We start from the raw sequence: 22698 nt of genomic DNA on the forward strand, positions 1-22698 counted from the left end.
GCAAGGCAGGAATATCACGCCATTGTGACGCATCCCTGTTCTGTATAAAACGTTCGATCGCAGAATGGGGGGACAGAGTGGTATCACCTCTGAGCTGCCAACAGAGGTAGTAACACCCCTGAAATGAGGTCTGTGTAAAAGGTAAAGCTGGAAAGATGTGACCATGGGCGGCACAAGTGTAATGTTTTGATGATGTCTTTATGCGTGCGGCCCAGTGCAAGAGATTTAGAAAGCAGCTGTTAGCATAGCGGCTAATTCAAAAAAGAGTAACGGTAGCCATAAATGTTTTTGCAAATTGGAAAAACAATGAGGTTCGGGAGCCCCTTAGCCTTCAAGCACAGGACGAGCTTAGCGGCCATATAACAGAGAAGATAAATGATTGTGATTAAGATGTCATGCCTTTGTTATTGTTTAAAAATTGCTGCCGATGGGTATGTTATACGTCACACCAGAGGCGGACGCTCGTGTGTTAAACGGCACACACACAAGTCATGCCCTTTGATCAAGGGATTTAGCAATGCAGTGTGTAATCACATACTGGAGCAAAATGCTGCTGCTATCGGTTGGTTCTGTGTAAAAGTGCTTGATACAGCCCCTGTACTTTTACACAGAACCAGGCTGCATCATTTCTCTCCAGAGTTTGACTTTAGACAGCATGCTGGCATCACAGAACCAAAAGAGGTATGACGTGTATGACATTTACAACAACAGCATCAGCCTCTAGTGGGACATATAACATATACATCAGGAGCGCTTCATAAACAATAACATTGGCAGCTGCCGTTCTTGTTTGAGTTAGCTGCTATCTGCTAGTAGCTGCATTTCAAATCTCCTGCAGTGGGTAGCATACATAACTCTTCTAAACGTCACACCGACCTGCCCATGGTCTTAACCTACCAGCTGTCCTGTTTATGCAGACACCATTTCTGCAATGTTATTACTTCCCATGGCAGCTAAAAGACAAGACAACACCTTATATACTAAATAGCGAGGCAGCATAATGGCATGATATTCCCGCCTTGAAGAGGTAGTGCAAAAGGGAGATATAAAGAGAGGCTAGCAGTTAGCAGTAACTCAAAAAAAGAATTCTAGTCCCCAAAAATGTCCCCATTTGGGCACACAATGAAGTCTTTGAGGTCTTTACTCTTCGAGCAGAGGACAAGATCAACCACCATAAAACAGGGACTGTAAATGAGTGTCATTGCCATTGTTGTTGTATAAATAGCGCTGCCCAATGCATATATCATATGTCACACTAGACACCAGCGCTTTTGTGTAACACACCATTGATATTTTGCTTCTTGAGCGCCAGCATGCTATCTAAAATCACATACTAGGGCAGTAATATGCATGATTTTTTAGGTTCTGTATAAAAAAGCAAAGGCAGCATAATGAAGGATCTTCGTCCCAGGAGTACTGTGGGATCCCTGTGTAATAAGAGCTGCAGACAAGCTACACGTAACTCCATGTGACTTTTGTCAACATGTGCAGATTGTCTCCATAATCAGTCAGTGTGAATGCAATGCCAACAGAGTCAATAATTCCCACTTTGGTTTGGATAACGGAAAAAGAAGCAGATGTGATTGCACCCTCAGATAACCTTCAGCATATTACAAGTCATGCATCATTTGCATGGGGAGGACAATATTACCTCAGAGCACAACAGGCACACGCACACACGCACAAACACACACACACACCGTCATTAAGATATGAGATGAATACTGAAAGAGCCATCCTCTCCAAAGCTAAGCCAGTTGTTATTGGAATAAAATCAATCATGATAAACAAACACAGTAGTCTTGACGAAAACTGCAACTCGACCCACTGAACACAGCGGTTGATCTCATTACTTTTTAATCAACATGCTGAGAGGCAGCAGGACGCGCCCGACGGTCCTTGTTTACTTTCAGATCTCCGTCTCAGGTAACCCGGCTGCCTCTTTTCTGACATCAGCACATCGTCATCAGTGAGCCGAGGCTGCACAATCATGTTAAATGAAGGATCAGACATTGATGAGTAATAACAATAACTCTATGTCTATGTTGATTAAGATGGATAGATTTTTCTTTCTGTTACCGTGTGACATGGGATTTAGCCACAGGTCAACTCTTGACCCACACTGGCTGTGAATTTGATGGAGTTGAACTTGAGGATACCAAAAACTAATTATCCTTAAACCGTTAACACTATACCCTCTCTTGCACAGGTTTGCAGCTTTCAGCAAATTGCGATGCCTACTTACTCTCCAATACCTAAAAATAGGGATGATATCAATCAATGTGGTAATAATAGTTGGTCAGATGGGACACAAATTCATTTCTTGATACCCCTGCACTCAGAGGGAGGGGGGCTGAGGGCTGAGGGGGGGCTCAGCTGCTGCATGGAGCACAACAGAGATATTGCACGCGATGGTCTCATGCCGCAGGGGTGATAGGCTTTTAGGAGAAGCTGCTCATGATGCAATCCCACAGGACACTAGAAACACAACCATGGAGCTTCTTGGTAGACCACAAAGTAGCTGCCAAGTATGACACTAATGCAGAATTATACCACTAATATTTCAGTAAGGTTAAGAGAGAGAAGTCAACAAAAAGGGAGCAGTTGAAAGTCAAACTAATAACATCCAATTCACTTATTAGAAAAGGGAAAATAAAATGCCATCATTAAAAAAAAATAGATTTTTTTACCCATGAATAGTGTATACGTTAGTCCTGTGCCTACTTTATAAAACTTGAAAGTTACATCATTATGAATGGAAAGCATTATAATCTTGAACATTTTGCTAAATTATTTCAATTATCATAATTATTTCTCTAGGTTTCAGGAGACAGAATTATATCACTCTTACATTTCACTTATGTATGTTCACCATTGAAACAATGTACAGATAAAGACTTGTTTTAACAATCTTATTCATGTTCCTTAATGTGCAACCAAGAACATTTTCACATTCAGACCTGTGTATGTTCCTCATTGAACAAAACCACTTGCCAGCACTCTGTCACTCGTCTTTTTAGCAGACAGCCCTTTAAATTTCTACACTGCATTCATGCAATCATTGCAGCACTGACAACACTGTCAGGAAGCAATACTGTATTTAGTTATGGCCATGACAATAAAGCTATTTGATTTTTTTCTGTTGCTCAATAACTCTTCTACAAAGAACATTTCCTCCTTATTCGCTCTCAAAATCAAATCTATTCATACCTACAGTAAAGCACTATTAGGCCTGAATCCTGAAAACAATAAGCATGTATCAGCAAAATATCAGCTGTTCTTTACAGATGAGGGTCCTGGCCTTAAGCGTGAGATATACAGATATCTTTAAAGCAGGAAAAAAGTGAGACATTTAAAAGGCTGAGTGATCTAATTCAAACTGCAAAGAGCAGCCCTACGTGATCCTGTGTTTCCACTAGAAACAAGTCTATGTGCTTTGTATAACATATTGGCTTTCTGTTAGCATTTTCACAACCCCACACCCTTTCCTCTGCCCTCAATTACAGACTGTTATACAGGGATGTTTTCACACTTGAGCCTACAAGAGGTTTTTCTTGACATCACTGTCTGTCCTAAGAGGCAGGTAAGTTTCCTTAAGTGTGAATTAACCTTCTATTAAAGACAGGCACAGGTCAGAAAAGCGCTGTCAAGTCCACAACAAATGTGAAAGCCAAGTTTTAGGGCTGATAACTGCCAGCACTTTACCTCCTTGTATGAGTGAATGCAAAGAGCCCAGCACAAAATACTTGTCTGGTGGAAGATGCTGCTTAAACACAAATTGAACACAATTTGAGTTTTTAATTAAACACAAATAAAATTAAAATAAAAAGTTACAAGAGTGCCTTTGTATATAAATAGCTTTTAAAAAGTGACTTATAGATATATGTGTGTACAGGCCACAAACCCCTGTGAAAGCACATATAAAATTGTATTTTTTAAGACGTTAGACATAACTGATCCTGATATCATGCAAAAAGTATTGACAGCCCCAGCATCAGTGTAATAAAAGAAGCACATTGGATGGTACAGTTTTGTCATGGAGGCATGTTGCACAATGTATCCTCACTTTTAAAGGATTACCATGCAAAAGCAGACATCACTCTTCCTCACAAATTTCTAAAGAAACGCCTGAGTCCGCACTCAAGTGAACCGAGTTTGACACTGCCATTACATCAGTCCACATAAAAGCTGAATGGTTGACGGAGGATCCCACCAAGCTGAGTCACTGTCCACTTTAATGCAACAACTTATGTGCAAGAAAAAGTGAGGACAAGTTCAAAAAAACCCAAACTGCAACAGAAGACACACGCAATGCCTCTGTCTGTCCGTGTCTTTGTGCGTGTGGCACGCCAACAGGAAGTGAAAACAGAGCAATCACACTGAACAAAGGCCAACACTTTTTTAGACAACCAAATCATTGACAAGAATTTAGTTTCTTTTCAAGCAGATAGGCAGTGGTTCAACACAGCGGGGAAGGAAGATAAACAGTCTGCAGAATGAAGCAGTGCCTCTCGACACAAAAGCAGCAGATGTTGTTTCTGAACAGGAAGTGTGACTTTTGTACAAAGGAAGTATATGACATGTTTGACTGGTTGTTCACTCAAATGTGGTCTAAGTAAAGTTTGACAGTGTTGCGCTGGCGGGCAACCAATCAAACTGTTAAAAACAAATAAATCACACTATGCTCTACACACATGAAGAGAATTAAATTATGGACTTTAACCTTAACTTTGTGGCACAACGGCTGCACTGTTATTTCACTATGATGTTTTAAGGCACCGACAATGACAAAATGACAAGTGGAAGATCATGATACTTATTGCAATGGATTGAAAGGCGCAAACAGAAATGCAGAACCATCTTTATGATTCAATTGCCACCCATCATAGTAGCTGGCAGGCTGAAAACAAACATGTCTAACCCAACATCCACCTGCCACCCAAGACAGTACGATCACACCAGTAACTGGTATTGTGTCATATGAGACATCAGGTAATCATCTCATATGACAAACAGCCAAGTTGTGGACAGACTTGGGTTGGGGGGGTTTCCCTAAATGTTGAGGTTTATCAGAGCGAAGAGGGGCCAGACAGTAAGGTGTGAAGATACAGATGGTCCATATGCTGGTGCGGGTTCAGTGTCCGCTCCACTGCTCAGTGAGTAAAGGGCCTGCTGCCTGCACGTCTGCCCTGTCTGCTTCTTAACAGATCTTTGTACCTGCAGCTAAGCCAACTACACAACACAGCCCAACAATAGCTTCATATTGTTGAGTAGGGCTCCAAAAACCATGGTTTTTCAAGTCTGATACCGATATTGATTATTAGTTCTTAATAAGTCCAATATTTGGAACAGCTATGCATTTACAGTAAGAATGAATTTGTCATATAACAAACTCCAACACAAAACTTTGTTTAAATGCCTTTAGCAAATGTTTAATCAAACTGACCCTTTTAACATCATACACAGCAAGTTCCCTGCAAATGTTTTTAATAAAGTTCAGTGAAAATTTTAATAAAAAATGAATGAATAAAATTAGCGCCCTGAGGTTTTAGAAAGTAAACGTTTCTCCCATGCTGACACTTTCTTTGCATGCACTGCATACTGTCTTCCCTGGTGTTGGCTGAGTGTAATATGCACACCTTTTCATTATTACATTTTATTGCCGATCATTAAAATAAAACACCAATACAGATAATCAGAAAAATGCCAAATATCGTCCCCAATAACCAGCCAATAATCTGTTGACTCCTGTTGAGTCAATGTCCTCACTTCAGACATTGACATTAGGTCAGTGTGCTCACTTCAGTGTTGAATCCTTTTAATCGGCTTCACAAAAGTAAAAACAAAAATACAAATAAACACCATGCAAAGTTCATCGAGCTATGAAACAAGAAGAAGCATTATGTATGTCTACACCTTCTTAGTGTCAAATCTTTTTTTTAAAGATTGCTTTGGGGGATTTTTTCTGCCTTTCGTTGATAGGTTTGGTTAGGCGTGAGGGGATGACGTGCAGCAAAGGGCCACAGGTTGGAGTTAAACCCCCAGCCACTGTGGCCAGGAGTCAGCCTTTGTACATGGGCCGCCCCCTCTACCGTGTGAGCTACTGGGCACCCCGTAGTGTCAAATCTTAACAATTAAGACTTATTTCCTAACACAAGAAACTCTATATAGTCATAAGTACAATAGGAAAATTACTAGGGAGAAGTAGAAAATTGTAGGTCAAGTTGCAACACCAGAGCAACATCAGTCAGGCGTACAGTCACAGGTTTGAAGCTGGTGGAGCTGCTGTCACACTGCTGGCAGGGGATGTGGCCTCGAGGGTCACTCAGTCAGATGCAGAGGATCCTTTTAATTTGTATGTTTACCTTCAGCAAAGGTTATCCACATTACACAGAGATTAATAGGAAGATGAAACCCAGTAGCCTATATAAATAAAGAGATTTTTTGTCCAGATATAGATAGATTTGTCTACATACTGCTCAGTGACCTACTAGATGGCCGTAGACCCTGTATATCAAGAAGCCAATACTATAATTTGACTCAGATGAAACATTAGCCCCTTTTACACTACCTGTTAAAGGCAGGGATGTTGCACTGTTATTCTGTTTTGTATAAAAGGTGTGATTTTGGAATGGAAGGACATTGTTATCTCACCTTTGCGCCTCCTGCAAAGGTAGTAACAGAGCCGAATTGATGTCTTTTGAAAAAGTGCGAGGCAGCAGGATGAGGCGAGTGTGACTTTTGGGCGATGTGCTACGTGTGCGACCCACCACCGGGAGATTTAAAAAGCAGCTGACAGCAGTTAGCAGCTAACTCAACAAAGAACAGCAAACAAAAATGTCTGCAAATTAGGAAACAAAGATGTCCAGGAGAACCTTACCCTCGAAACAGAGGATGAGATCAACCACCATATAACACTGAGTATATGAATGTAATTCTCATGCTATGCCATTGTTATTGTTTAAAAAGTGCTGTCCAACGCTTATGTTATGTCACACTAAAGGCTGACGCTGTTGTGTTACACCACTGGCATGCTATCTAAAATAACACTCTTGGGAGGGATTATGCTGGCTTTGATTGGTTTTGTATGAAAATGAAAAGGCGAAATAATGTGGGGTCTTTGTCACAGCAGTGTTGTGTGATTTACTTTATATCATTCCACTCATGTTAATGAAGTCAATTATGTCAAATATTTCTTTGACCATTTCTTTGATGGAACAAATCATTTTATAGAGTAGCCTCATTAAGTATTAATCGGGGTATTAGCGTAGCAGTCTGAGCCAATGAGATTGCACCATCCTAGGCACATCATTGCTTTAATTTTTAAATATCAAGCCTGATTATCGTCTATGGGAGCAGAGAGTTCTCTCGTTCTAGCAGCTCCTCCATAATTAGACTAAAGATGGTGTTAATGAGGACAAAACTTGGGCCATTTTTCGGATTGCCCGTGGCTACATCAGCATTCAGCGACAATGCTGGGCCATCTCGCTCAATTCAGATATCTCACAAGAGACCCCGTATATCAAGCACAAGCGCTAACACTTGTCAGGGGTTTTTCCAGCAGGCCCTGAGAGCCCCTTTTCAATTTGCTGCGGTTCCCACACCTACTGAAACAACCCTCAAACAGAATCACAGATCCACAGATTCAGGACTTTTCTATGCAAGTTCTCAGGTCACCAGCCTCAAACTCTCTACCCCTCCTTATCCCAGAGAAAACAACAACAAGCTTAAAACAATGCATCCATTAAGGGTCTCTCTTTTTGGGGAGACGATTGGGGTGGCCAGCCACAAAGGGGGACAGGGCAGTTTTGGAGAGGGAATGGGGGCCATTTTGGGGTCGACATGGCATGAAATTGAATAAATAAATGAAGAAATCCCTTCTTTGTGAACTGAGTGCAGCGGAGCCAGAGAATGGCCCGTGGCGTTGCCACAATGAGGGACCCCAGCAAACCTTAGCAGACTACTTTCTCTCTGAAGCCGTAATTCACATCTCTCCCCAACCCTCCAAAAACTCCCTCAGCTCCCCTTCAGTCGCCAACCAGTCCCTCGCTGTCTTCCAAGAGAAACCCTTTTTGGCAGAGCCAATCACCAAAACACAAAGTCTTCTTTGAGCCTTGTCCAGGTTTTTTTCTCCAACTCTCACTCACTTCCGCTTTGAAGGACTTTAAACTTCAGGGCTCTTTGAGTGGCTCACATGGGCGGAAACTAAACACTACAGGGGGATGAGACAGTGCCTCGACCATAGAGAACAGACAGTCAGCACTGGACCAGAGACTTCCTGTTTAAGACTGCCTACTCATCAAGTCCTCATCAGCTCTGTTGCTTTCATGAATGTATGATGCACATTAACATGTGACATACAAATTTTCAATAACACTTGTGGTGTAAAATCTCAAAATGGATCTGGCTTAGCAAGATTTCTAAGTCCATCAAAATGAAGCTTTCAAAGGGTGGCACTGCTGCAGACATTTAAATCTTCTGAGCGTGTCAAGTTTTTATAGGAAAAGCTGGCACGAAGCATTAAAAACAGAGGAGGTGCCACCTCATTTATCGAGATGCTCCCACTTTTACAGCAGCTGCACCAAAGTAATGTGTTATAAATATCCTTTGGATGTCTCCATTTTTCAGGTTGTTAGGCAGCTTCTGTCACACAATTATAGACTCACTCTTAATCTGTCACTTATCACACATAAGTAAGAACAAAAGAAAGTAAAGCACTCAAAACTCAACTCATTCTCACATACTCTCCTTGTGATAACACAAATGTAAATAGCTTGTGCATATTTTGCAGGAAGACATGTCTAAATCATTTTTACACTGAGGGCCCAATTTCAACAATCTATAGTGTACGGCCCAAAGTGCATAGTACAAGTGCATTTAAGATGTGTCCAAGTCTACTTTTGCTTGTTAAACAGCGCATAATCAGGACTCAAAGTGAAGCACAAGGGGCAAAGGGGCCCTATTTAGTCAACTAGGTGTATTTTGGGCATAACAATCAGAGTGTCATCTTGCATTCCCTATTAAAGCCAGGTAAGCCTGCATCTGCAGTATTGCTATGTATGTGGTGATTCAGCAAATTGGAGAAGTATGAGCAGTGATGTCACGTCAATAAATTTAAGCAGCACAACTAAAAACTATGGTTATAAACTGGGAAGAGGAAACAGAAGTTCTGAAATAATAAATGAAGTTATGCTGCTGCTCGTGTTTAAATGCACATAGAATTTCTCTTGATGGGGAGGCAGACAGCAGCTCTGCTCTGCTCTCTGCTATGTTCACATTTTTGAAAATTCAATCAATATTTTCCACATTAATGACGTATTATTTCACCAACCAGCAACCTATCCTAGTTGTCCTGTGTGTGACAAGCAGAATACACAAGTTGTGAGCCTGTCTATGTAGGCACATCTCACTATCTAAAGAATGCACCCTTTAAAAAGTAACTCCGCCATTTTGACTTAAAACCAGTTTTTGTTGGTCAATTGCACAAGTGCTTTCTGCTGCCTAAAAAATGGCGACACAATGCATCTGTGGGCACCTCATTTTAAGACATACATATGCACACAGATGGGTGTTAGTGCATTTCCCCTTCTCTTGCCGTGAAATTACAACGGCCTTGGTCTGAAACTAGCAATGGCAGTTGCGCTGTGCTGTGAATCCTGAATGTAAAATAGCCAACTATTCAGACTTGCATATCTGCTTAACACTGTAAACTGGTCAAAGTGATCTTACTGTGATATGATTATTTATATTAAACTTTGATGCTGAAATCACATACTCCCTTCACAGGGAAGGTTCAGCTTTCATCATGGCTAAATAATAACCTAATTTCACCTCAATCAGCGCTTGACACTTAGCCCAGGTTTGTCTATGGGTCCTTTTTCTGAGTGGCTTTCCTGTTGAGGGGGGACATGTGGTGATCAGGAGGAAACATCATGGACCAGATTGCAGAGGCCATCTGGACATTTGGATGCAAGTTTGGACTGGATCAGAGTGTGGCGAGTCTGGTGTTGAGTGAGCCATCAGAGACATGTGACGCTTCTGACAGATCAAAGAGCAGCTACAGAAAAAGATGTAGCACAGCTGATCATTTAAGTTACAAACTTTTAAGTTACTTTTATTTTCCATATTACCTGTACACATGTGTGTTGCAGATCAAAAGAACATGTGATTGCTTTTATATATGTGACATAACCGAGCAAAACCACACTAAAAATGCCACACCTGGCATTCAGCTGGGCAGACATAAACAGTCATGGACACAGACAGACAGAAAATGGTGGTAAAAGCCAAATTAGTGTGCCATACTGCACAATGATGGTCATTTGGTGAAGCAGGGGGGAAGATCATAGTGAACACCCACAAGATTTGACTCAAACAGTATTTAGCAACCCAATGGAGAACAGTAATTAATGGACACAGAGACAGCAGTTAGTTAGAGCCCTCACTGTCTGAATTTGTCACATTCAAGCTCTGAAAACACTGATGCAGCTGACCAACATTATATCTCAACTTCTCGTTGAGCCACAAGGGCGACTAACACTTGCTTTAGTTTCCCCTTCTGAAAGTGCTTCTTCAAGGATCCTTTTGATTCACAATATTTAGTGCGAGCAAAAGTACAGCAGAGAGATAAGACAATGTAGGAATTCGAATTCTTAGACCAATTCACATGTAATCACATGATGCAAAGAGACGTCCAGTCCTGGTAAAATCCCCATTAAAACAAGGGCTCCATTCACTCACAAGTTGTTTTCTTCTGTTACGTATCTCTCCTGTAAAGGGTCATGTAAAAACACAGCTGAGGGGCAAAAATCCCCAAAAAACTTGGGTGTTGTAGTTTGACATGTCAAAACATAATATTGTTTCCTAAAAGGTTTCCTGTCAGCATGTGCGAACATAATCATCACAGTAACAGCTCAAGCATGTATGACTCAAGCCTTTAATGCCATGCTAGTTGGCAAAAATGTCATCATATTGAACAAACGCCAAAATGAAAACCCTTCGGCAACCAGGCCCAAGAATGTGTCATCAGCTGTCCCGAACTGTTAGAATAACATTGTCAGTGTCCATTTTAACTTGTGGGGTTAAATAACATAAACAGGCAAAGATCTCCACTACATGTTGACTACTTGCAAAATTTTTAACAAAGTTATAAGAAAATTACAGCATACGCCTTCCTTGTTTTAGCTGTTCATTGTTGTGACAATTAGCTTGAAAAGTGAATCCAGCAGTGTTCTTCTTCCCTGCATCTTCCCACCATCTTTACAGCGTTTTACCACTCACTCAGGCTGTCACACATAACACGCTCCACTGGCATTCTTACGCTGAACATCATTACACACACTTTTCATTCAGCTTTGTCAAAACACATATATACCAGCAGTCTTTCAGAGAAGGTGAAAATGCTGAATTGAGTCTGTCATTGAGAGTAGACCTGAGCCTGCAAACTAAAAATAATGGACATAATAGAACAGAATGAGCTACAGAAGAGGCAGGATTTACAGGGACATCCCCCACCTGTGCACACATCTCACAAAATTAAGATTCTCACATCCAGTTTAGCAATTCAACTAATAATTATTCTCATTGTCGATTAATCTGTCGATTATTTTCTGGATTCATCCTTCAGTTGTTTGGTCAATAAAATAGATTAAATGGGGAAAAATATAAATCAGTGTTTCCCAAAGCCCAAGATGGCATCCTAAAGCTGCTTTTCTTTAAAAAATTTTTTTTAAAAAAACCAATAAAACTGAACATTTTTTTATCAAATTTCTTGGCAATTAATTTAATAGACGTTTTCATTACTGATTAATCTACAGATTCTTGAAAAGTCAGAAAATAGTGAAAAATGTCAATCCCACTTCATCAGAGTCTAGGGTGATGTCTTTAAATGTCTTGTTTTTTAGTCTAAAACCCCAAAATGTTCAGCTGAAGACTACATATAACAGAAAAGCAGGGAATCTCCATATTTGACAAGATGAAAACAGCATTTTCTGACAATTTTGCATGGAAACTCACGATTAACTGGTGATCGAAATAGTTGGTGATTATTTTTCTGTCATTTGACTAATTAATTAGTCAACTAATCATTGCAGCTCCACTTTGGATAACTGGACACCAATGTTATTTGAAGGAGATCATTCATATGATATAGACTGCATCAGTCCACATTGTACTAACATTACTTCAAAATACATTTGAGAAACTGCTTCTGTACCATGAGAGACAAAGAAGACCTACTTAGGATTCTATTGGGCAATTTGTGATGTGACCCTCCTTTTTTGTCCAATTGTGTCGTGTAAGCAGCTTCCTGGCTGGACAGCACACAGGCGTTTCCTCTGACCCGCCCTGACCAGGCAACACTTCAACAACCCTGTAAACTAACCCCGGCTTTATCAAACATCTCTGCCACATCCTCTACATTTCAGAAGCTTTGTGTGAAGTTGTTCTACGGTCGTTTTGCTGTTCAACTTTTCTCTATGAGGCAAATGACCTCTGACCCCAAAAGAAGCCACACATGTGGTTGTATTTGAGAGAGCAAACAAACATTGTAAGCCTGCTGCCACAGTTCGTAAACCAAATTGGAAGCTCCCAGAGGGAAAATCTTTGCCAAGTAATTCTGCAGGTATCCATTCATTCACCCTGTAAGTGTTCTCAACAATATGCTGCACAGTTACCGCACCCTGTATCCACCCTGAGAAAGTACTTGTACCAACTATGTCTGGGTCATGATCTCCAAGGGGACATTAGAGATGTTGTGTTGCCGCGCTTTCACAATTCAGGCCAGGTCACTGGTTGTATCAAATATCAGCCTGTGGACAAGCACTCACAGAGCTTTTCATATGCACAGAGGTAGCCTCTTATTCGGTGTTTGCTCCAGTAATAAAAAATACTCTGTTGACCAATCAGTGGATCTGAAAAGTCTTTGTGGTCTGGTATTTGACACAGTGAAATCGGTGACCCAGTAAACACTAATGACTTCTGGTTCAGGACTCTGTTATGTCCACACACACCACAGATTCAATAGCACCCACTCCTGATTCAACTGCTTAAAAGAGAACAACTCATTTAAATTAAATACCTATTGTAACCAACAGGACGGCAAAGTCAACACTCACAAGACGATCATGTAAAAAGGCTTTTCTCTTATGCTAATTCACAGCTGTGAGAATCTGCAAACATCTCTTTGGGGGTGTGGGGTGTGTGTGTGTGTGTGTGTGTGTGTGTGTGTGGGGGGGTGGGGGGGGCTGGATGTTTTTTGACATCATGCCTCCGGGTGTTACAGTGGTTTAGACTTGTTAACTTGAATTCTTAAAATTCCTACTGCAGTCTTATGCCTCAGAGAAATGGCTTATCAACACACATGACTAAAAAAAGGCACTGAGATTAAGTTGGGAGCTGGCATTTACCCCCATTTATGTAACACGTTGCATTGTAATGAGTCTGGCACTGAAACTGTGGCAAAAGCTGTGCTGAGAGGCACCAATTGTCCAGAGTGTGATGGAAGGGTGCACAGTGGCAAGTTACAACAGCGGTTTATGCGTTGACCTCAGGTTGAAGTGGTGCCACTGGTCTTTGTGTGCAGACGGCCAGTAGTTTTGGTAACAGACGGCCAAAACAAGTCAGACAGGTTGTTTTGAATTCTTACCAAAAATCATGTAGATATTATCTAGCAAGATTAATCAGATGGGATGGCATTGTATTTTTAAATCTAAATGTGATCTTGTTTGCTTCTTTCTTCTTTCTGATTTGCGTCTTTCAGGAATAAATACCACCTTAGGCCATTTAATCTTTTGAAACCTGAGCACCTTGGCTTGATTTCTTGAGAAGTTGGCGATGTGCAATTAAAGAAGAAATGAGCGCAAAACTATTAAGAAATTGGTTAGTACAAGAAATTACCCGAAAATTTGTAAAAGACAAAAAGAAATTTTAAAAAAAGAAATTACCCTGACAAAAAGTGTTTTAAAAAATATACTAATTTTGTTACAGAATTTTAAATATGTAATTATAATAATTCTAACAAACTGAATAATACATTATTCCTGAGACATCTACCTTTTCAAAAAATAATTTTCTAAATCTAAAACTTTCTTGCAATTTGTGGAACATTTCTTGCCCAATTGCTCATTGCCTTTTTCCTATATATATACTCAGGGTTCAAAGATCTAAAATACTCACGAAAGGCAATTGAAAGCAGCACAGGAAGAGATGTCGCTCCATCTATCAAAGGGTTATTTAATCTGGTAGTTTCAAGTTATGCATGATGAGACATCTCTTTAGTCTTCCTAAGCAGCATTTTAAAGCCCAGTAGTAATAAAACCCTCACAAAACCCCAGCACCCTGCCATAGTAACTGTTCTACCTGCTGCTTTGACTGCACGGGCTGTTTTTCCCCTTCACTCTTGCTATATATGTGATGTGTGCCTGTGTTTGTATGACTTCAGTGGAGCTGAGGTTGCAGTGAACTGAAACCACTTGCGTTGTGGCCAAGATGAGAGTTAGAATCTGAAGCTATTTATACCCCCCCATAGCCCAGAGAAACTCTATGCTGGTCTTTCCCACCAAGCAGGGAGGGCTGGAGAGATGGAGAGGAGAAAAAAAGAGAAAGGAAAGAGGTAGACACAAGCTCAAGTTTGAAGAGGAAGCTCAAGGCGGGCTTCCTGCATGTCTGTCTTCCTGGGCACCAGACGGGTGATGTGTTTGTATGCATGTACATGCGTCATCCTGTTTGCTTAGCGAGCCTTGTCAATAGTAACCGCAGGTGGACATATAGAAAAGTCAACAGCAGCAAAGGATGAGAGCGAGGTGTGAAAAAACTGCAGCTATAAAATGTATGTGCAAAACTAAATATCATTTATCCACACAAACACATAGCAGTGTTAGAGGTGTGTAATCTCACTTGTGTGTGGCCCAAAACAAGGGTCACAGAGGCCAAGATTTCCAGATGTTTCCTATTATCCCGCAGCAGTAACGAGACCTTCCTGGTCACTCTACTCTCACACTTCTCAGAAACAAGAAGGAAGGTCAAAAGCTGGGCAACTTAATGGATGCACGATTCCACTGTTGTCCTTACTGGGCCAGATTCACTGGAACGCCGGTCAGTGTGGTCAAAAAAAAAAAAAACAAAAAAAAACAGCTGCTTTCAGAATGGTAACCTTCCATTTTTATGGTTTTGAAGGAAAATCCCTTACGTCTACCGGGAATGACGCCACTCACTGACCATATTCCTGTCATAGATAGCCTACTTTTGGTGGATCATGACAGGGAAAATCCAGTTGTCTGGATTAAACCAACAAAGCGCTGCCTTGAAGAAAATCCCCACTTATCTGTGGCACTAAGAAATGATCAGTTCAAACACAAACAAGGGAATCTGTTGCAACAAAAACCTGAAAAGAGCAGTTATATCACCATAAACTTGGAATTGGAAAAGGGAATCCGCATGTTTGAATGAGAGTGCTTCCACTCTGCCTCAAAGAATCAATGGATTTGGAGATTCGTAATGATAACACTCTCTAATCCCTCTTTTCACACCCCCAACCCCCTTCTCACCTCTTCTCCTCCCACCATCCCTACATGCTTCCCTCCAGCACATTGGATGAGCTCACTGGCTCTGGTAATTGCCAGGGGATGAGTGACGTGCAGTATGGCTGAGATGCCAAAGCTGGATAACCATCTCTTTTGTGTGTCATTTGCAATCATTGCAATTGAGAAGTGATTCTGTACGGAGGATAGAGATCCAGGAGGTTGTGGAAGAGCACAAAGGGAGGCAGAAAATAAATCAGTGATAAGGCAAGCAACAGAGAGTGATGTGGGCTGTCGACAGCAAGCTGCCATTCAATCTGCCACTGTTCAATTTCTATCCAGGACACGGGGGAAAAACCCCAATCAGACTTGGAAAAACAAAACTGTCAGGTGCCTGCAGATAAGAAAGAAGCTGAGGGGGTCTACAGAAAAAAAAATCTGTAAACTGAAACACATGGCTATAGTAATATGTTTTAGATGTTTTAGACTTAAGAGTTATACATCGATGTGCTCAAATATCTCCACTATGACAGCAGTAAATGTTTCAGTAGACCAAAACTCAACAATATGTCACGCTGTGGTGTCAGTTCCACCACAGAATCAAAAATTTATGGCATGCACTGATGTTCAACAAACAGGACAGCATTACCAGGAGACAAGACAGCATCTCAAGCTCAAACCATGTTGTGTTTTTCAGTCAGAGGTGGAATCCACTTTGCTTGACTGGGGAAAACACCTCTCACTAGCTCTTTTTTCACACAGAGAATGAGTTCTGGAGCCACTACAAAGTCCCTTCTTCATTCTGGCCTTGCATTTTTAAACAAAACCAAACGACGACAGCATCATTTTGCTCCAGTGTGTGATTTTAGATAGCATGTCGGCATCATGGAATCAAAAAAGGGTTGTGACTGGCGTGACATGTAACACAACACTATCAGCCTCTAGTGTGACATATAACATAGGCACCAGCAGCGCTTTATAAACAATAACAATGGCATCACATGGCAACAACAATCTTTTACCGTATCTGTTTTAAGGCAGCTAATCTTGTCCTCTGCTCAGAGGAGCTCTCATTGTTTTCCCAATTTGGGGGCTTCTTTGAATTCTGTCGAGGACTGCACACATACCACATTATCAAAACGTCACATCCATGCCGCCCATGATCTTGTCCTGCTGGCTGTCCCATTTATACAGACACCATTGCCACTGTTACTACCTCCCGTGGCAGCTTAATGGCGAGGAACTCAGTGCCCCCATTCTGTGTTTGAGCCTTTTATACAGAACACCGAGACGGCACAAAAGCGTAAAATTCCCACCATGAAGAGGCAGTGTAAAGAAGGCTACTGTCTCGCTCCTCTGTTACCCCATTCCCATCTCCATGCACATATATGTACATGTACTCACAGAGAATGCGTAGGTCATAGATGTAAAATAATAGCAAGATACTGTACCCCAAAACAGCGCCATATCAGTCCAATGGAATTGTTCACCTGGCGCATATGCCAAAAAAAGTAAGTAGTTTCCTGGTTTACATCCACAGTATGCAGCCCCCTGAATCTGTAGTTTTTCCTTTTAGCCCCATCCACTCGACTTCACATTGTGATGACATCATACATTTTCAAATCACTTTTTTCAGCTTGAAAAAAGTTTTACAAACATAAAACCTCCACGGATCAAAAATTCATAATTGAAAGAGCCATAATTGACCTTGTCTGCACTTTGAGGTGTCCCTACAGTTTTACAGATGTCTCCAAAATAATGGTGGTCTTTGCGGAGAACACTTTTTGGGCTGCAGTGGCTTTTTTGCTACAATACCACAAGTGGCCATTGGGAAAAATCACACACAAGGCTGGAGCTGTTTTCCACTGAGCCTGGCATAAGCCTATCAGTCTTCATTTACTGTCAAAGGGCATTGTGGGAAATAAAGAAACTATCTAACTGAATTAGACAAGTTGAGATGTGAGACACATCACTTGTGGTGGCAAAACAAGTCTTGGAAACACAAATAACTGCCTTGAGAACAATCTGATTCTATAGCCACTCTCCCTTTTCACTCCCCATCACTGCTTCAGCCTCTTCACACTGAGGGACTATGCATCCCCTCAACCCACCCACCCCCCACCCTCTACCACTCTATATCTTTATTGAAACCATATGTTCTGAGCTCCCACAGCCAGACTGCCCTTATCAACACCACAGTAAGCTGCATGGTGACAAAGCCTCAGCTCCCACCGAGGGAAGGGCAGCAGGCTCAGCTGGACCCTGGATGGAGAGCATGGGGGGGTGTTTGCAGAGGATTTGCGTCGGGTGGAATTGACTGATGTTTCTTTTCTCTTGTCCATTTAGCAATCAAAGCTTCTGAGCCCCAATGCAAAGTCCTCCATAGGGAGATTCAGTGGATTTTTGGAAAGGCCTCAATGTACGCACAACATAGCACATGTAGATCACATTAATACAGAGCAGCATGCTTTGGCGTCAAGGCTTGTTTGCACAGTATGTCCCCATATGTGACGATGACTAGTAATGAGGGCAATCGTATGCATCTATTCCACCCTACAGACATGCTAGTAATCAAGATGACGGGGAAAAAAATGACATTTTTACACTACAGAGGACTGGCACATAACTTGCATATAATTTTCATTGTTTTCAGTACAAAAAAAAGCATTTATTATCAAACTGCAAATGTGCAAAAGTTTAATAAGTACCAACTGAAGCTTACAACGAATCCCACAAAAAAAGCTATATAGGACTAAACCCTGATTGTAACTGCAGACTTGTGTAACAAAGGGCATTCTGTGCAAAGACACAGGTGATAGCAGAATTTCTCTCATGCCTGACTCCCCTCTGGCTATCCAGCGACCGTATGGCTTGAATCAAGACATGCCAATTGATGTGATGATGGGGAGGAGCGCAGTGGAGGGCACCGGCACTGACAGCTTTCAGATGTTCGCAGGAAAAAGCTCCCAGACTTCTCAGATAAATCATTGGGGCTTTGTCTTTATCATTATGTCGGAACTGGGTTTGGAGGGGGAGGAGGTCAAAGCATGTCCCTCTGCTGCTGCGTCTGTCTTGTAGCAGAAGATAAGCTTTGGCTGCTTCTTGTTTAGCTGAGAAAGGAAGCAGGACCACGGAGACTGCGCTGCACCCCCACCGAATGTTGTAGAATTGAAATCCATTCAGTGAACAAGCTCAGGCTTGGGCTGCACATGCATCATCTTGTGGGTACAATTTGGAGAAAGTAATGCATCCCTTATTTGAAGCATGTATGATCATTTAGTATCTCTGTGACACTATGCTACCGTGAACCGTCTGTACAGATGAACATAATTATTTCAAGAACTTTGAGGAAGTTCACGTGACCGCACAAGAGAAAGAGGGAACTGTGACCATCTTTGACAAATGTTTGCCAGATGTTGAATTTGAAAAATGAACAAAATCATGAGCATGTTTGTAAGAAACAGTAAATTATAACAATCGATGGTTGACGTTTCAACCTTCAGTCAGCGGGTTGGAAAAACGAGTAAGCTAACAGCTTAAGGGTTATGCTTTGTAGCTGACCCTGACCTCTGACCTTGTTGTGTGTGGGGAGGCAACAAAAGAGGGGGATTCCCTACAGCAAGCAGTAAAGCATAAATAAAGTCACATTACTGCTGTCCATTAAATGTAGTCAATTTGGATTTAACCGCATACCCACTTTGTCTCAGCTGGAAGCAGGAACCACCTGCACTGTGCAGGCACCACAGCTGACAAGGCAGGATGAGGGGAGGAGAAAGACAACGAAAAATGACAAGGAGAAGTGACAAACTGAATGGTTTCCTGCGGGTGGGCGCCATCTACACTGGCACTGTGGCTGAAAGGAGAGTGTAAAATTACCAGGACGTCCATTCATCAAAGGCAGCTGTACAATGAGGGAATAAGTAGCTGTGCTAAAATGGCTCCTTATCTGTGTCTGGAAAAGAGGAGGTGTGGTGGTGTTGAATGCTCATGAATATCTATTTATTTGCAAAGCCAGTGTGGATGGAGCTCTCCTTTGACTGTTTTGAAACTGAGCTTTAACACACAAGGGAGAGGTGTGAATGATGCCCCCTCATGCAATAAAGAAAACCACATGCTTAAAAAAACTACCTTTAAATATGTTTCTCACAAGATTCAGATTTTCATTGATGACATTAGAGTAAGATGCAGCAAGTTAGGCGCAGCTGTTAAAAACATCTCCAGCAGGCTGCCGTTTCAGAATAAAGCTAAAATTCTGTGTGAAGAAAACCACATTCTGCAGCAAAAGCTTTAACCCAAAGCTAGGTGGTGTGTTTTACCCTGCAGCGTGTTTTTATGTTACAGCAACATGGGATTCAAAAGTTACAGTTCAAAGGGGAAGCCTCTCTTGTTTTCAGAACCACTCGCCAAACCCAATACAAATTTCTGGTGATTTATCGTCATGCCCAGCACGCAGGTGAAAATATTTAATCTTATTTTATCTTGCAATGTGAGTCACAAAATACACAGTAAATAAGCCGAACTGAGTGTAGCCCGTAATTATATCGTAAAATTTCACTAGTTGTCTGATTTAATGCGCGAGACGTGTATTTGGGCCAAAAGGAGAGGTAGTCTTAAATTGAGAGATTTATGACTGGAGTTTGGCGTGCCGTTCTGCCCGTGTATGAGAGGGCGAAACGTGAACGGAGGCAGCGTGAAAGGTAATGTCAAACTTACCGACTGAAGGAAAAGCAACGTCCGAACATAATCCCTCTCGGTGTTGAGTGTTTCATTTAAAACACAAAGCCTGAGCCGCTGCTGTCGGTCCGAGTCCTTGGTGGCGTGGATACCGTTCTCCTGATGCCCGTCGTCCTCTTCCATGATGGTAATTCAACCCCTTTAAAAAGGTTGCTCTCTACAGAATTGCTCTTCTTTTCCTAAGTATCCACACTTTGTCGAGCTGTTGCTTCAGTCCATCTTGCAGCAGCAAGTTTTCCAGACAAACCCTCGCGAGCAGTGATGCGCAACGCACCACAACACACTGGAGATAAAGTTCAGCAAAAGTACCAAAGAACAAGCGGAGATCCTGGCTGTGTGGTCGCAACACCAGCTGAGGGCGAGCAATGCAACAGCAGATCAGTCCAGAGCGGAGAGACGGCGGAGAGGGGGAGGAGGGGGAGGAGGAGGAGGAGGAGGGACCCGGAGCCAGGGACACACACAGTCAGGGGCCACAGCTCACCTCTGCAGTGAGCACACAAACAAACAACATGGTCACAGACACATCTGTACCCGAGGCGGTGGTGACTGCAGCTTAATTACTGAACTGCAGAATATTAAAAATCTCAGTATAGTATAAAGTATATGTGCCATATATACCATGCTGAAGTGACTCCAAAGAAAACAAGTAATTTTAGGAGAGCTGGAAAAAAAAGGACAACTGCACTTGGGAATGCCCATATAAAAAGCCCATGTAAACAGTGGTGTAGTGGAGGGTATACGCAGCTACCCATCCATATTTCTGGCCAAAAAGCCACTGGGGTGTACAGATGAGTATACCCACTTCCTTCTCAGAATCCTACCTATATACCTAGTATTTTAACCCACCTCATGAACTACGACAACAAATCAGTTTCTCAAATTGGTTTGATTTTTTTTTTTTCAAAGAATGAAAAAATAATTATTAAAAAAACCAAACAGGTAACTTAATAAGAAAAGACCCCAAAATAGCAAACATGTAGTAAACAGAAAATTGCCTGAAAATAGGCACAAAAACCTGAGTAATAAAGTGAAAAACAAATAAAAAAGAAAAACAAAAATGACCTCAAGAAAGTGCTAAAAAACATATTTTTTGTCGTTTTTCCTGTAACATATTTTTTATTGTCTCATTAAGAGCGCTGTACATATAGTTTTCTGTACGTTTTACCCTTGTTTTTTGATAACATCTACTAATCAACCCCAACATTTCAGATTATTTCCTTGTAGCTTTTCACTTATTTTTTCAGTAAGATGGCATTTCTTGCCAAGTTGCTCTTTATGTTTTTGAAAAAAAAAAATCAAACAAATTTTCTCAAATTTCTGAGATTTAAAAGCTAATGAAAGGCACATGAAAGCAGCACAAGATAAAATTTTAAACTGAGTGACATAGTCACTATATAGTCTCCTTTTACATGAGAGATGGACACAGCTCATTGTCAGGCTAAGTGGAGATACATCTTTAAAAGACCAAAATGCAAATTAAGCTAATGGCTGTATTGTGTGTACGGCAATTCAAATGTTAGCATCCCTCTTCCTTATTTATGCAATGTATGCTAGCAATTTAAGACAGATTTAAAGGTCAGAAAGACCAGACTTACAGCTTTCATGAAACATTTACTTAGAATTTCTGATCAACTAAATCTTTTAATCCCCACCTTCAACGCTATTAAATGTTTACAATCGTATTTATTGAGTAAGTTAGCTAAATATTTAGGCTCCTACCTGTCACAATAGTGTCCCACCTGTAACTAACGTTAGCAAGTAAATTTAAGAGGAAGGCGCCCTCTGCTGGACACAGGCAAAAGTGCAACTTTTAGCATAGGTGATAAAATAAACTCACTTTTAAACATGTAACATGCTCCGGTACAAAGGCCGGTCTACATAACAATTTAATTTGAACTTTTCACTGGATTCTTACCGATTTGAATCCAATAAGTTCATGCTGTCCACGAGCTCATTTGAGTCTCGTGCAAACATGCTGCATAGCTGCAACTGTCTTCTGGATTACAGATGTGTTCTTTATTTAATTTTATATTTATTTATTGATTGATTTTTGCAGAATAAATTTGAATTAAATTTGTCGTTAAAAACAAAAACTTTGTTTTCTTATATTATTTATAAAATCTTTTATTGCATTTATTCTTATATTTTCTAAAATTTTATTCATTTAGTACTTGACCTGCCTTTCTGGATCTGCCTGTTATATCACGTTTATTCCTTTTATTTGCTTTATTCCTGTTGACCTTTTGTATACACATTTTTTTTTCTTGCCTTTAGGTTTGACTTTTATAGACCTTTCTCTGTTTGGCATGTTTGTTAATGTTTATTTTATTATTACCTGAGTTCCTGCCTTTGCTTTGTCTGTCAAAGCACTTAATAATAAAAGTGCTATATAAATATGTTTTCTTTCTTTCTTTCTTGGCTTGGGGGAGAGACATACAACTTTAAA

General features: G+C 41.0%; 1 protein-coding gene across 2 annotated transcripts in view; it reads right to left on the reverse strand.

The window, feature by feature from the left end:
* prex1 (phosphatidylinositol-3,4,5-trisphosphate-dependent Rac exchange factor 1) overlaps positions 1 to 20638 on the reverse strand; it is a 113382-nt gene extending 92744 nt beyond the window's left edge. Inside the window, exon 1 of one of the 2 annotated variants that reach the window (XM_088082520.1) lies at positions 20232 to 20638. In XM_088082520.1, coding sequence (XP_087938646.1) covers positions 20232 to 20375 — 144 coding nt within the window. In that variant the 5' untranslated portion in view covers positions 20376 to 20638. The remainder of the gene's footprint in view (positions 1 to 20231) is intronic. The other variant, XM_088082521.1, reaches the window with a different exon arrangement.
* Between the last annotated feature and the right edge of the window lie 2060 nt (positions 20639 to 22698).

The sequence above is a fragment of the Plectropomus leopardus genome, chromosome 9 (assembly GCF_026936395.1).
Source record: "Plectropomus leopardus strain MGB_pleo_1.0 chromosome 9, ASM2693639v1, whole genome shotgun sequence".
NCBI lineage: Eukaryota > Metazoa > Chordata > Actinopteri > Perciformes > Serranidae > Plectropomus > Plectropomus leopardus.